Genomic DNA, 15666 nt, shown 5'->3' on the forward strand with positions numbered 1-15666 from the left:
TGTTCTAAAGTTAAGCATATTTACCTTTGTTGTAGTGCCCCCCACGCTGATGCTAGCAGTTGTGTTAAACTGCTTTTGCAAAGTACATCACTCTCCCACATTTACAGTTAAACAGAGCTCTCAACCTCCAGAGACCAGCTACAAACAGGAATTTTGTGCATGCTGAGCTCTAAAGAGCATGTAGGGCAAAGAACTGACATCATGGCATCAGAGCACTAATAAATCCTCTAAACCAAAAAAAAAGACAGTTTTCTTTTTCTGAAACCATTGGCAGCAAGATTAACATATGAGCATAAGAAATAGGAGCAGGAGTAACAACGGATTTGTTGCAAGCTTTTCAGTCACTTTAGATTACCTAGTTCAACACAAGATAAAGTAAATTAGCTACATAAACTGAACTAGAGTGGTAACGATTAAGGATTTCTCTTTTTTTAAAATTGTGTGATGTTGCAACAAGGATGCACATTTTGAGTTTGATGAGCACTTTTACTGGATGCCCAATTTGTTTGGCAGCTTAGGAATGTTCCTGACCGCTGACTTCAGTGAATCCAGTGAGCTGCCAGGGAACCCATCTCTTGAAAACTAGTGGCATCAGTGGAATATAAGAGTAGCTTTATTCAACCCAGTGATTAGTGGTTTAGTATTTTTACATATAGGTGGTACTGATCTTGTGGGAATTGATTAAATGTGTTTTAACCTTTTTTAAAGAAACAACTCATATTCACTAACAGTGAAATATGTCACTAGAATATTATGGCTGACCAAAATAACTTGAGTTATTATGACTTTGATAGTTAGTCACATTTAATTTTCTTTACTATTTTGATTATTTTTGGGTGCACACAACTTATATTTGATTTTTAGAGGAATTTACAGATTCTGTTAAGCATTCCAGTTGCAATTAAAATGTAAATGATACAGTGCTTCCCAAAGTGCTTTAATTTATCAAAATGGAAATCTTCTGTTGTAAAAACATTAACATTGAAACAGATGTGGTATTAGATTCAAATTGCATTTAAGTTCAATGGGTATTTCATCTTAATAGCAAAAATCTATAAGTCTGCGGAAAGAGAGAGAATGAGAGATAATGAACTTGTTTTGTGCATCTAATTCTTCAGTAAGCTCAAACAATTTTGAAGTGTGCGTTTTAGGGGAAATCAACTGTTGACATGTCGGTTTGATTAAATGTTTCTACTTGTTATAGTGTAAATTCTTAAATTTCTTTTCACCCAAAATGTTCCACCATTTTACTGAAGCCATAACACCTTTTTCACAATGTCTATAAAAACTCTTTTTTTAGTATTATGAAATTGAATCATTGACCATATGATTATAGCATTTTCATAGCTGCTAGGAGCTCAGCTTTTAACTCTTCAGTGAATGTTAACTTGACAAGCCAGTATGATGGGTAACATTAATACAAAGTGAACTGTAACAGTTGGAGTTCAGTAGCAAACTTCTAATGAATTTTAAATATGTTCCATGAAGAAATGTTTGTTTTTTAATTCAGCTGCCTCAACAACAGCTAAATATAACCTTCAGTGAAAATGAGATGAAGAGGCTACACAAGGGATTAAAGGATTACCTGAAAGGTCAAAATTAATATTAGTGTAGGCAGCTAGACTAAGAAGTGTTTATAGTCTTAATTGTTGTAATCAAGAGGCACTCAGAGATTTATGTAAATAATATAATGTGATGCAGTTTCATTGACCTAAAGTTGGTATAAATCTATTGAGATGTCACTTATATTCAGGTACATTGGGCTTACATTAGATTTGACTAGGAATATATTTAAGCGTAGATTTTTGGCTTTGAAACCAAAGCCACATAAAATAACAAAATTTAAGTGATATTTTGGATCAGATTGGTTGATCAAAATTCCAACCAAGAAAAGGTATATCACCTGGGGCAGAAAAGAAGGAAATATATGAGAATTAACTGAGGGAAACATTTTATGGGCTGGATGGGGAGCTGCTAACCTAAAGCATATAGCTTTATAAATTATTGTTTTGTGCAGATTCAGCCTTTTCCAGTCAGCCTGGACAAGATTTATGAACATGTTTTTGCATCAGCCATTATGACTTTGAACAGGGGTTGAGTTTGTGCAGAGTCCAAAAAGGGTTGAGACCTGGGCCAATTCCTATTGTGCTTCCAGTGTACTTTGGTAATGAGCCTCAAGTCACAGTTCCTCAATCCTCTGATGGCTTCAGCAGTGGGGAATCATTCAGTTCTTCAAATATTTTCTCAGACTAAGGATGTAGAAACTCTTTCTTCCTTCGACATGCATCCTTTTCATAACTGGAGTAAGAATTTCAGGATGTACCTTAAATTTTTTTTCCCTTATTCCACTGATTTTCTTGCATTCTCACTCCTGAAGATATGAACTAGTTGTTGGGGTATGATTCCACACCCATTGGACACCATCATCCAGTACCTTCCTGTGTAATTCACATGCAGTGATAGCTAATTATGCAATTACAAGGGGTATCACAGCCATGTGTCTATTCTTATCCAGTGTCCACATGCATGCATTTCCAGCATGGGTCGCTGGATACTAAACAAAAATGGTAACCCTGTCCAATTTTTCCTCTTCATAAACTGGACTATTGAGATCAATTGTAATGCTTTTGCCATTTCCTTAGCAAGATAAACTAACTCAGCACAGACAAAATCAAACAGAGGGCCTTCTTTGTATGCATGGCTCACTGCCTCAATTGCAAGGCAGTTTTGATATTGAGGTGTCAACCTATGTAATTCAATTCCCAGATCAAGGGCATCTTTCATGGGCATAAATTCTCTCCAGCTTCAGATGTTCTCTGTCACTTAGCTTGTTGGTGAAGATGAGTTTTTTTTTAAGGGTATCCTTTGGCTGATTGCTACAAAACCTTTTCCAAGAGACCACAGAACCAGGGTCTGAAATGGACAGCACCAAAAGGTAATAAAGTTTGCTGACTTGCTGAGGAGAGAGGTATGATGGAAAGAGACTTTGGTTAGGTTGGGGCCCATCCATTTGGAATTTAGAGGTGCTACAAATCTTCCCTGCAATTGAAGTTGCTCAGATATAGATCACTCTGTGACTTTTGGCAATAAAAGTTTTAGCTACAAAAAGAGGGAATGCAGTCTGTCCATCTGGGGAAAAAAAGGATCCTTTGTGCTTTCTTTCTCCTCTTCCCATTTCATGGCCCCTTCACACTGCAGACTACAGTTAAAAGTAGTTCTTGCTACTTACCACTATTCTTAAGGAAAGTACCTGTTCTACATTCAACACCTCTTGAAGACATACCTGTGATGAATAATTCACTGTTGGAGTCCACATTGTATTACTTCACCTTATTGTAACCAATTTATATTTATACATTGTGTTTTTTTCAAGAATGTGTAATTTTGTTTATTTTTCCAACCATTTTTTCATTCTCAAACCTGTGACATTGCTATTGCTTAACTGATTTACTGATTAACGGTACTGCACATTTTGACATCATTTTCCTCCTCTTTTTTGTTTCCTTCTTTGGGACACACCTTGCCTAAGCTCAGCATCTCCCAAGACAGTCCTACTGAGATCAGTTAATCACTCTGTAGGGAATTGGAAGCACACAATCTTGTCTTGCAGCTCTTGGTAATAAACCACATCCCTAAAAAGTGTCCTTGCTGATCTTATTGCAAGAATTCAATTGCCTTGCTGTGAGGGTGAAACTTGCTCTTTTTAATCTGTTTTTGCTTTCCTTCCTTGGATGCCCTTGCATGGCGCCAGCCCTGAACAAGATGTTGAGTGGTGATCTGATTATTGACCTCTCGTCAATGTCTCACTGAAACGGTCCACAAACAGGCAGAAGAAAGTGCCTGATATGACAGTTATTTTTTTCTCCTCTCTCTTGTGAGGGACAATACACACCTCTGCTTCTTGTCACTGCTTAGTGGTGTTAATTCACTGAGTTGGGGGGGGTGATCTTTTTCTTCTATATCTTACTGGTCAATGGAGCAAAACATTTTGACTACAACATTCATTGCTACCATGTGTGGTGGGAATATTGAGAGTAAAGTAGCCACGAATATAAAAGCAGATTATGAAAGCTTTTACAGGTATCTAAAAAAAGTAACATTGAGGCAGTGACAGGAGAAATTATCATGGGGAATGAGGAAATGGCAGAGTTGTTGATCAAATATCGTGGGTCTGTCTTCACAGTCGAAGATGTGAATTACAGACCAGAAATAAACATTAACCAAGGGGCTAATAAGAGTGAGGAATTTAAGATAATTTAATATTGGCAGAGAAAAAGCATCAGAGAAACTTAAGGAACTAAAAGCTGACAAATCCTCAGGACCTAATGGCCTACGTCCTAAGGTTCCAAAAGACATAGCTGCAGAGATATAATGGATACAGTGGCAGTTATCTTCCAAAATTCCCTAGACTCTAGAACTGTCTCAGCAGTTTAGAAGTTAGGAAATGTAACCTTGTTATTTAAGAAAAGAAGGACGGAGAAAATAGGAAACTGCAGCCAGTTGGCCTGACATTAGCCATTGGAAAGATTCTGGAATCTATTATTCAGAAAGTCTTAATGCATTTACAACATTATATTGTGATCCGATGGAGTCACTGTGAAAGGGAAATCACGTTTGACAAATTTATTAGAGTTTTTTGAGGATGTAACTAGTAGGGTAGATAAAAGGGAACCAGTAGATGTTGTATACTTCAATTTCCAAAAGGCATTCAGTAAGGTGCCACGCAGAAGACTGCAGCAGTTCAAGATGATGGCTCATGACTACCTTCTCAAGGGCAATTAGGGATGGGCAATAACTGCTAGCTTTGCCAATGATGCCCACATACCATGAAATAATTTTTTTAAGTTAATGTGCAAGATAAGGACTCAAGGAGTTGGGGTAATATATTAGCATGAATGGATGATTAGTTAGCAACAGGAAGCAGAGAGTAGGAGTAAGCAGAGCATCTTCAAGTTGTTAGGCTGTAACTGGAAGAGTACCACTAGGATCGGTTTTGTGCTTCAGCTATTGGCAGTCTTTATTAACGGCTTAGACGTAGAAACCAAAGTAATGTATCCAAGTTTGCTGGCATTACAAAACTAGGTGGGAATGTAAACTGCAGAGAAGTATAGACGGGTTAATTGAGTGGGCAACATAGTGGCAGGTGGTGTATAATGTGAAAAAAATTGAAATTATTCATTTTGGTAGTAAGAATAGAAAAGCTGAATTTTTAAATAGTGTGAAACTTTTAAATGTTGATGTTCAGAGAGTCTTGGGTGTACTTGTGAAAGCAACACAAAGTTAGCAAGCAGTTAGGAAGGCAAGTGGCATTTTGGGTTTTATTGCAAGGGAATTTGAGTACAAAAATAAGGAAATCTTGCTACAGTTGTATAAGGTTTTAGTGAGGCCACACCTACAGCACTGTGTGCAGTTTTGGTCACCATATCTAGGGAAGGATTTTTTTTTATTCATTTGTGTGCTTTGCTGGCTAGCCCAGCATTTATTGCCCATCCCTAATTGTCCTTGAGAAACTGAGTAGCTTACTAGGCCATTTCAGAGGGCATTTAAGAGTCAACCACATTGCTGTGGGTCTGGAGTCACATGTAGGCCAGATCAGGTAAGGACAGCAGATTTCCTTCCCTAAGGGACATTAGTGAACCAGATGGGTTTTTAATGACATTCGATAATGGTTTCTTGGTCATTAGACTTTTATTGAATTCAAATTCCACTATCTGCTGTGGTGGAATTCGAACCTGGGTCTCCAGAGCATTACCCTAAGTGTCTGGATTACTAGTCCAGTGACAATACCACTGCACCACCCCTGGAGGATATATTTGCCTTGGAGACACTACAGCGAAGTTTCACTAGATTGGTTCCTCGGATGAGAGGGTTGCCCCATGATAAGAGGCTGAGTAAATTGGGCCTATATTCTCTGGACTTTAGGAGAATGTTAGATGTTAGGTGATCTAATTGAATTATGCAAGACTATGAAGTGGCTCGATAGGGTAGATACTGAGACGTGTTTCCTCTGGCTGGGAAATCTCAAATACAGGGGTACAGCCTCAAGATAAGGAGACTGAAATGAGAAAAATATTTCTTCACTCATATAAAGTTGTGAATGTTTGGAATCCTGGACCCTAGAGGGTTATGGATGCTCGATCGTTAAATATATTCAGGGCTGAGAAATTTTTATCTCTCAAGGAATGAATTTTTGATCCTCAGGGAATCAAGGGATATGGGAATTGGGCAGGACAGTGATGTTGAGGCAAAAGATCAGACAGGATCATACTGAATGGCCAAACAGGCTCGAGAGGTAAATGGTCTACTACTCTTATTTCTTATGTTCATGTTGTTGAGAATTCATTTCCACAAGACCAACAGGCGCTGGCCAGTCCATGTCTGGTGTACAACAAGTTTAGCTATCAGATCAGATTCAGCTGGACCACAGCAAATACTCCTGGGCCCCACGCTCCTCTGAACATGACTCTAGAATCACCCTTGGGAGCAACGATAATGCATGGCTTTACAACAATCTACTCAAACCTCTCTCCCCTGTCCTTCCACCTTCCGCCACCACAGTAATTGCAAATTGGACATCTTCGTCTCTAAGACAGAGGCTGTCTGTTCAGCTGCCTATGCTGCTACCCCCTACCCTTCACTTTCCTGAAACTGTACATTTCTCAAGTTTCTTTCCTGTTTCTCATTGTGCCCTTTCCTAGCTCATCTCATCCTTGAGACCCACCTCCTATTTTCTTGACCCTCATTCCCACTAAACTACTGCCCACACAACTATCCTTCCCAGCCTCCAATCAAGCTGACATTGTAAATGGTTCCTTCTCCCCAGGCACTGTTTCCCCCCCCACCCTGCCCCAACCCCCTCCACAATCCTTTCAAACAACACACCCTTTACCCTTCTGTCCTTGCAAACGCTTGCCCCATCCCAAACTACTTTGGTTTCCTACCAGCTTGGAGCAGCATTCAAGCTCAGGAATGGCTGCGTCAGAAGCAGGCAGCTTTAGTGCTTTATGCGCTCCTGGTAAAAATGTAATGGGCAAGTTCACTGCAATGAACCAAACGTATACTTGGATCTAGAAATAAAAAGGAGAATTTATATAGAGGATGACCATAGTCCGGTTAGAGGTTGTCTTTGGATAATTTTTTGTATGAGTGAAGCTGCCTATTAGGACATGCTTAGAAAATATGAAAATGAAATTGGTTTACTCCCAACAAAATGATGTGTACCCAGTGCAGAATTTTGTATTTAGTTGAGAATTTAAAGTGTGCCTTATTGTGTGAATATACTTGCAACACCTACCCCACTCCTTCCTTTAGGCTTCTGGCAGACACTGTTCTTCAGCTATGAAATTGGACCAAGAGATGCAGGGTACAGGACACTTTTTCTTAGGTTTGCACACCACCCTTTTAGAGAGATACCATGTATTAGCACCACCTCCAGGCTGCCTGCTGTGATGCTATAGTCACAGTTTGAGGAATTTCAGTTACCAGGTTCCATCCTGCCACACTGTAATCTAGTGCACAGAATTGTGTCAGTATACCAATCTAATTTGCATACTTTCAAAAGGGTAATATGTGTCTTTAAAACTTTATCTTGTTTAAATTCCAGGCTTGTATTCAGACTGCTAATCATTTCTATGCCAATGCATTCATTCAGAAAATAGCAACCTAGATGTTAAGGTTACTTGGGATTCTACGCTATTCCCCAAATTCCGATCCAATCTTATATCCTAGTAAACTAAAACCATGAATTGATCAATTAGTTTTGGGGGCACGGGGGGAGGGCTCAGTTAAATTACTCTGCGTGTTCCAAGGTGTACGACACAAGCACTGCACGTTCCACTCATTAGGTTTAATAATGCTGACAGATTAAAGCCAGCATGGTTCCAGTCGTTTCTAAAAAAAAAAATTCATCTGATGCAATTTCTGGCTTAAAAAGTGCAAATAGCATCATGATCCATTTGGAAGTATCGTGCACTAATACTCAAAAATATAAATCCACTATTATGTGGCACAGCTTGTACAATAAACGTTGCAACATATATTAGTGCAGTATTTGGAATGCGCACATCGCTCTGCGTATACGGAGGAGATATTTCCTTTGTGGAAATTGGCAGAACCCAGGCCACTCTCTACATGAATCTGTTCACGGAATCCAAGCGATAAAGAAGGGCACATGAAACCGAACGTTTCCAAAACTCTGGAAGTTGCACACTTGTTTAAACAACCAGAAGGCTTCAAATCTATCAATATAATTAGACTGGCGTTGAGAGGATGGAACAAAGGAAAATTACTGCATCAAGCATTTTTTTTTTAAAAAAACTGGAGAGACAAATGTGGGAAAACCTTTGTACTTCAAGGCCAGCCTCATTATCCCAGGTAAAGTAAGTTTTCATTTGTACATTCCTATACTTTTTACAATTGTTCCAGTCACTCTGGAATAATGGAGCCGCTATAAACCAAGAAAATATTTGTAGCAGTGTGTGGTATCTTACCATGACTTCACGTTCTTAAAATATCATTTCTTCTGTTCACAGGTCTACAAAGCACCGATTTACTGAGCTTTTTGTGGGGTGGGGGGGGGGGTACTTTAAACGCGTCCTCAGGGTGGTGCTGTGTAGCAGGGGCTACCTTAGCCAGAAGCAAACTGAATGCTAGCTGGCAGAGAGCTCCCACAAACATGTTTCTGGAAGACTAGAGAGCTCCAGATGACAATATGTCACAATGCAGATTGTCAGAAGGTAGCTGGTTTTCCACCCGTGTGAGTGACCAAAGAGACGCCCTCTGGGCCAACCATTTTGAGCTCTATCACATAACGTTGTACAACGTAATGGCACTGTGCAGTTGGCACAGTGCCACACCAAATGCTGCAGTAGACGTTTTTCATAGCTTAATGCAAATACACTCCTCCAAGAGGCTATGAGGAGTTGAATATCCAACCTCTCTGCCATAAGTCTATTGTGCGCTCCCCACCCCTCCAACTCTCCAACCCACCATTATTGCATAAGCTCCAGATTTTCTAGTATACCCTTTAAAAAAAAAAAAACCCTTACGAGGGGCAAGTGAAGGGTCTTCCTATTCTGGAGAAGGTTAGATGTCTGTGGGTGACCTGATTTGTGCTCCTTTCTCCTCCAGCCTCCCACATTTCACCATTGCTTTTCTCAGGGGCTAGATTCAGCAGCGAGTGAAGGTAATTCACCTGTAAAGAGGCGAATGATTCTTTAGGACTGCGCGTGTTCCAGAATTGCAGAGGTTTTGATGCAGATGCCAGTAAGGTGTTAAATAGCATATGGTTTTGCAAAGTGATATCAGCAGATTGTAAAATACATAGTGAGTGTGTTTGTGTACTCCTGCATTTCTTTCCTTTTATTTCACAAAGCATTTCAAACTTTCTGATGAAGCAGGAATATTTCTTTTAAAAACATTTATGAAACATTCCTGCTTCATTGGAAAGTTTGAAATGCTTTGTGAATCATGCTCAGTTTGGAGATAGGTAGAGGCTTGTTTTATGGCTCCTTGTTGTGATGTGGACCAATTTATTATATATAGTCCACTTTCATTTTTGCCCCTTTTTTAAGGCCACCAATATACCTAAGAAAAGCTTGTACATTGTATAAAATATTATTTGCTTTATGACCTTTTATTGTGGCTGTGCACCCTCTGTGATTGACGAACCAGCATTTGCATTCAAAAGAAACCCTTTGTGTTGACCAAAATCAACCATTATGAAAATGTGGGTGGTGTTGTGGTTCGCAGCAGTATCATCAATCGTGTAAAAACTTATGTTCATTAGGATAAATCAAGCATTGTATTTCTTCTTTCTGTTAATAAAAACAATGCACCTGGCGATAGATTAAGACTCCGTAACCTCAATGGAGACCTGGTGGTGCAGTGGTAGCGTCCCTACCTCTGGGCCAGAAGCTCCACGTTCCGGTCCCACTTCAGGACTTGATGGCTGTGGAAGGTGTGTGCATAACGTGGCCAAACAGATTTATTAACAACCTGTAAATCCTTCCAATACACCCGATGGCAGGTGGCAAGAGTGGGAGAGTTTCCTGGTCAGCCAGACTGCAGAAGGCAACAGCAAACCACTAAGCATAATAGTGGACCAATCCAATGGAAGTCCATGGTTGCCAACACCTTCTTAGGGCATGGTACCTGGAGGAGGTGGAGGTGGAGGTGGATGGTCCTATGGATGCTGCCTTATTTTAAATGCAGCGAATGGGCATAATGCCATCATACTCAAATTTTACCAACTTAAGTGTCGACCCAATCTCTGGCCCATGTTTAAAATGTGGTAAAGATATAGTGACTCCCATTTTCCTTGATTATTGTCTCATTTACATTCACCCGCTTGTGTACAGCAACTAAAGTTGTTGGGCCCCAACTGAAAGCTGGAAATCCATTTAAACAGCCACACACAAGCTCTGCAGACTCCTTACTTTTCCAGTGATGTTGCATTTCTTTGTTCCTGGTGGTGGTAAATACATTGCCAGCTACCTTCCTGCCAGCTGCTGTGGAGCTGCATCTCCCCAGCCCTCTTTTAGACAGGGCACAAACTGGGCTTTCCTACAATATCTTCCTGGACGAAGAGGGGGTAATTAAAGGAGACCAAGTTAGAGGCCCTGTTAACGCCAACACCTCTCCAACGAAGCGCATGCAGCTGAGGGTGCAGACAAAGCTGCCCCTTTCTGAGCCTGAGAAGACACTGCATGTATGACACAGATACAAAGGACAACCTTTTTCCTGGCTGCAGACACATTCATGTCACACTGGTGTAGGAGATTCCTCCTGATTCCAATATCTAGCTGCTGCATGAGAAATCTTGTCAGAGACCTCATCACTGCCACACCCCCTCCCCCCTCTGTTTAGCAATGCTGGGGAATCGTGCATGAACGCAAAGAGAACTGAGCTGCTGACACAGATCGATGTCCTCAAACAGCAGGTTAAAATATTTGAAGATTTTCAGAGGGAGAGAACTGACCGAGAGCGCATGAATGAGGAAAAGGAAGAGCTGAAACAGAAACTTGAAAAGGTCCAAGCAGAAATCACATTGCTGAACACCCAGCTGGGAATTTATCAGGAAGATTATCAGAAGGAGAAGTTGGAAAAGGAAAAAAATTCAATATATGGCTTCACCGATACAATTTTCCCCATGTACATCAGTTACCACTGAAGAAAGGTTAGAAATGTTTCTGAGGAGCAAAGTTGACATCACTTCCAGGAAGAGGAGTAATCTCGGGTTTCATGAATTGGTTTGCTGATGGTATTACAAGGTGAGAAGAAAGCTGAATGTCATGAACTTGCAGCTGGTGCCTGCTCAGGTGTTAAATCCTTACCTAGCCTCCTGATCTGAAATGAATCAATCCTTGCCAGAGGTGAGAGGGGATAGCTTTGCAGATCTACCACCATTCGACAATCTTGCTTGATTGTCACTGGCTCTCTGCTCTTGCAAAAAGTTTAAAATCAGTGAAAATATCTTTTGTTTGCCTTGAAATGCATTGAAACACAGAAGTCAGTAAACAGATCACGATGGGGATGATGCATGCTAAAAGTTACTTCTTACCATATGAGGTTTCAGTGGGGAGAATGCATGTAAAGCTGAGTGCAGGAAAATTTCCAGTTGGAAACTGGAGGTGGCTTCCAAAGGATTAATTGTAAGCAATTCACTTCAAACAACTTGGGTGTTTGCTGTAAATGTCTGCTGCAAATGCAGTACAGAGCCACCATGGAAAGTGCAAATGGTTCCTCTTAGCAGACTTAGTAAGATCATTAATTCTTTCTGATAGTGACTGGCCATACATGAGCTCATAGCATTGGTTGTCACTGCTCTCGCTGCCTTCTGTTGTACTTCTCTTTCAGGGTTGACATGCTGTTTGAGGGAAGATCATCTTCAGCTGCATCTACAGAGGACTTGGGGCTTGGTCCCCTCTAGTGGACCTCACAAACCTCCTAGGACATTGCTTGCTTGCAAGCCAAATTCTGCTTCCTTCAAGATTTTCTCTTGCGCTGTCTCATTTTAAGCTGCTGCAGGCCTTAAAACCCTTCAGCACTACACAGGTCCCTGGCCCGCACTCCCTCACAATATGTTGCCAATCAAAGGTGGGAGTACCATCAGGAGCTTGCCTCAGTTAAAATTGGGCTGACCCCAAAAATTATGGCAGATGATGGAAATGGCACCCGGCAGAAAAGCTGGGCTTGTCTGTAGGTATGTGCAGTGTTTTTGGGTGGCTGTTTAGTACACGAGTACACGTAACTGTATGAAATGTCATAATGCCTGACAGTCTGAATACATCAGCTTTTTTTGCTTTACCCAATACTGTTTTGTTTTCTTATTTATTGATATGCCCAGAATCTGGCAAATGTGCTACATCAAGGATGTGACCAATTTACTCAGACATTGGCAAACTAACCATCACAATCACTCTAACTAGTCCAGACTAAAGTTTTATTAGCCATGAAATAAATATTCAAAATCAGTTGAAGGTATCAGCTTTAAAATTTAACGACTATGAAGACCCAGCAGTACATAAAACTGTTAGGCTTTAAGCTGCCAAATCTTTTCAGTGAACCAACTGATGCTAAGCCAAAGGGCTTTTTGCATTTTGATTTTTACATTAACCTTCCATTAAAAATTATCACGGCTATCATCACAAAGTATCGTAGCCAATAAATTAGCATTTTATGAGACATGTAAAACAAGTATTTACGATTTCCTAATGTGACTGTCTTTCATGCTGAACCAGCTTCTGTGTCAACTTCATTCGGTGCTCATCACCTTTTTAGGTTTGTTCACAATTAGGCTAGAGGCTTTTATATGTTCACTACCAAACCAAAGACTATGTGATATAAAGAAAGAAGCTCAGAAGAAATGGGTATCCTTTTTCACTGAAAAACAAAACTGAAAAGAAAAATCATTTCCACCATGTTTTTAGTTTTGATTTAAAGATAAAGCTGACTTCTGAAGCCTTGCTGGTGTCTAAAAATGTGTTAGAGGCACCTTTGTCAAGAGTAATTTATTTTTTTATACAAAAAAAGGAAATTTAATTATATCTCTTGCTGTACTTTGCTCTGTTCACATCAGGCTTTGATTTGTAGTGTCACTGAAATTTAAGTGCTTATTCAGAGGAGGTCTCTAGCTCTTAAAAATGCACAAAAAAGTAGCAAGTTTTGCTAAGTGTTCTAGAATTTTGTTGATGAAGATGTTTCTTTATGTGCATAGAATATTTTACTTTAATTCATAAGTTTTAACACATTGCAAATATTTTTCTTTGCCCTCAAAAAAATCTGCTCATTAACCCTTCTCCATTACAAGTTTATATTCAGGCTCAAATAAATGAGACTGCTTCCACCTGTAAAGATTTGGTGATTGAACTGTATTTCAAAGTGCTGCATTTCGGGCAGAATGTTATCAAAATGACTAAATTATCCATGAAATGTTGAAATGGGAATGCGGCCTTACAGTAACCAAATTTGTGTTTATTAAGACTGGTTTTCAGAATATACTGAGTTGGTAGGTTGTCTGTATGAGGCAGTCACTGAGTAATTTAGTGAAGTCTAGTGGTTGACCCAATGTGTGAGTGAATGGATGATTAAGCACAGAGGAGCTCTCAGCCTTTGCCTGACCATGTGTTTGACCTGAGGGAAAAATCAGATGTCCCTAATATTATTGAAATCGATTTGGTGCTGCTGAGCCACATCCGATTGTGTATTCCCTGTAATTGTTCTACAACCCCTTGAGAATTTGTTAGAATATCTTTAATAAATGTACGTATTTCAAGTTCTTAGTGAATGTTTGTTTGTCACTAAAATCCCTCTGGGCTCTTATCCCTCAAAAATGCTACAATAATTGTGAATTCTTCTTGTTATTTTTAGATTAACTATATTTTGGAATCCAGAGCCAGTTCAGCAAGAGCAGACTACCAAGCTCAAAAACAAAGAAAACTTAGCAGAAGAACAAGCTTCAGCTTTCAGAAGGACAAAAAATCAGGACAGTAGCATCAGCCTCAACAAACTGTCCAGACAATTCTGCTGAGGAAGGTTCCCGTGGTCTCACAGATGGGAGATAAAACCATGAAGTTATACTTGTCTAGGCTGCCAAGAGCAAAGCAAAGAAACCTGATTCAAATTTGGAGACAATTAAATCTCTTGCTATTGACTTGTTCAAAAGAGCCCTAAGCTTCCCGTTTGGGATGCAGGCTTACCTCCAAGGTTCTTCCTCTCATCAAGCAGCCATATCAGAGAGATAAATAAGTGGTTAGGTTTGGTTCCCTGTGCTTTGAGTCATGGGGAGGGTCCACATATATAATCACCTAAGGAATATAGATACAATGAATTGCACTGTCTGGCAAGTGACTTTACACAGATGTCATAGCTTGTCACATGATCAAAGATGAAAGTTAATCATGTGGGACAAAAGCCCCAAAATTTCCTTTTTTGATTCTTTTAAAAACAATAACTGGACAAACAGTTTAAAAGTTTTTTCTTAACAGCTGAATAATACATTTTTTATGGCCTGCGATGAAATAAACATTAGTTTTTACTGTGACCTGTAAATGTTCCTGCATTGTACCTGCTAACTGTAATATAATGACAAAGCACTGTGTAAGAAATAGCTGGTATTATTTCAGACTGTCATTTGAGGACAGTATGGGAATGTATAATATGTTTAAACATTTTTCTTTCTGGCAAAATGTATAAAAAAAAAAACTGCAGTTTCCAAAAAGAATCTATAATATTTTTAGTTGCAATATTCTTTATCAACCAGTTTTTAGATGGCTTTGAATTGTCAGCGTTCATATCAACACACCACATTTGAGCCATAAACTTAAAAGAAGCCCCTATTTAAGGGATCTTCCAGGGACTGCTGCTGATTCAATTGAATCTTTTCACTTCTGGCGATCTGGATTCACATTCACTCTATAAAATGAAGATGATTTCCACATCAGCCATTTCACTAGCACAAATGTGGTTCTCAGCTGAGGTGAATAAATTCAACCACTTTTCACATCTCTGCAGTATTTCATGACTTAACTTCGTCTTATTTAAGCAAACTAAAGGGTCAAAGGTCTCCAAATAAAAAGTGTAAACTGCCTTTGGATTGCCTCACTGTCATCAAATGCTGGATGAGGAAAGATTTCCTTCAAGTCAATATTGGCAAGACTGACACCATCCCACTCAGATCCTGCTTAAATATTCACATCTTAGCATCCAATACCCTCCTCCTCGCTTCTAGTTTCCTTGAGCGAAACCTTATGGTATGCCATCTCTGAGCTGAATTTCCAATCCCACTGCTTGCCAACTGCACAACTGTCTCTTTCTACTTGCAATGCTGTTGAAGTGCTTATCTGGACCTTTTGTCACCTTCAGAATCGATTGCTCGACAACTAACCTTGCTGACCTCCCAAGTTCTTCCCTTTGCAAATTGCAACTCCTCAGGAACTCTGCTGCACGTATGTTTATCTGGACAAAGTCGTGCTTCTATTTTAACTCCTGTGTGCACCAGCCTCCACTGGATCCCTATGTACTTAGCAACTTCAAAATCTTTGTGTCTCTATCTTTATTTCTCCCCATGGCCTTACCTGTCCCTCTGTTTGCATGCTCATTCAGCCTTGTGTTCCTCTATATAACTTATGCTCACCTGGTCTTGACCTCTTTTGCCTTAGTGATTTT

The 15666-nt window shown here is 39.7% G+C and overlaps 1 protein-coding gene across 4 annotated transcripts in view; it reads left to right on the forward strand.

The window, feature by feature from the left end:
* The window catches only part of mapkap1 (MAPK associated protein 1), a 244219-nt gene extending 229205 nt beyond the window's left edge, over nt 1–15014 (forward strand). For all 4 annotated transcript variants that reach the window (XM_041194304.1, XM_041194305.1, XM_041194306.1 and 1 more), the window contains one exon: nt 13870–15014. In XM_041194304.1, the coding sequence (XP_041050238.1) occupies nt 13870–13992 (123 nt within the window). In that variant the 3' untranslated portion in view covers nt 13993–15014. The remainder of the gene's footprint in view (nt 1–13869) is intronic.
* The last annotated feature ends 652 nt before the right edge of the window (nt 15015–15666 follow it).

Source organism: Carcharodon carcharias, chromosome 8, assembly GCF_017639515.1.
Source record: "Carcharodon carcharias isolate sCarCar2 chromosome 8, sCarCar2.pri, whole genome shotgun sequence".
NCBI classification, from domain to species: Eukaryota; Metazoa; Chordata; class Chondrichthyes; order Lamniformes; family Lamnidae; genus Carcharodon; species Carcharodon carcharias.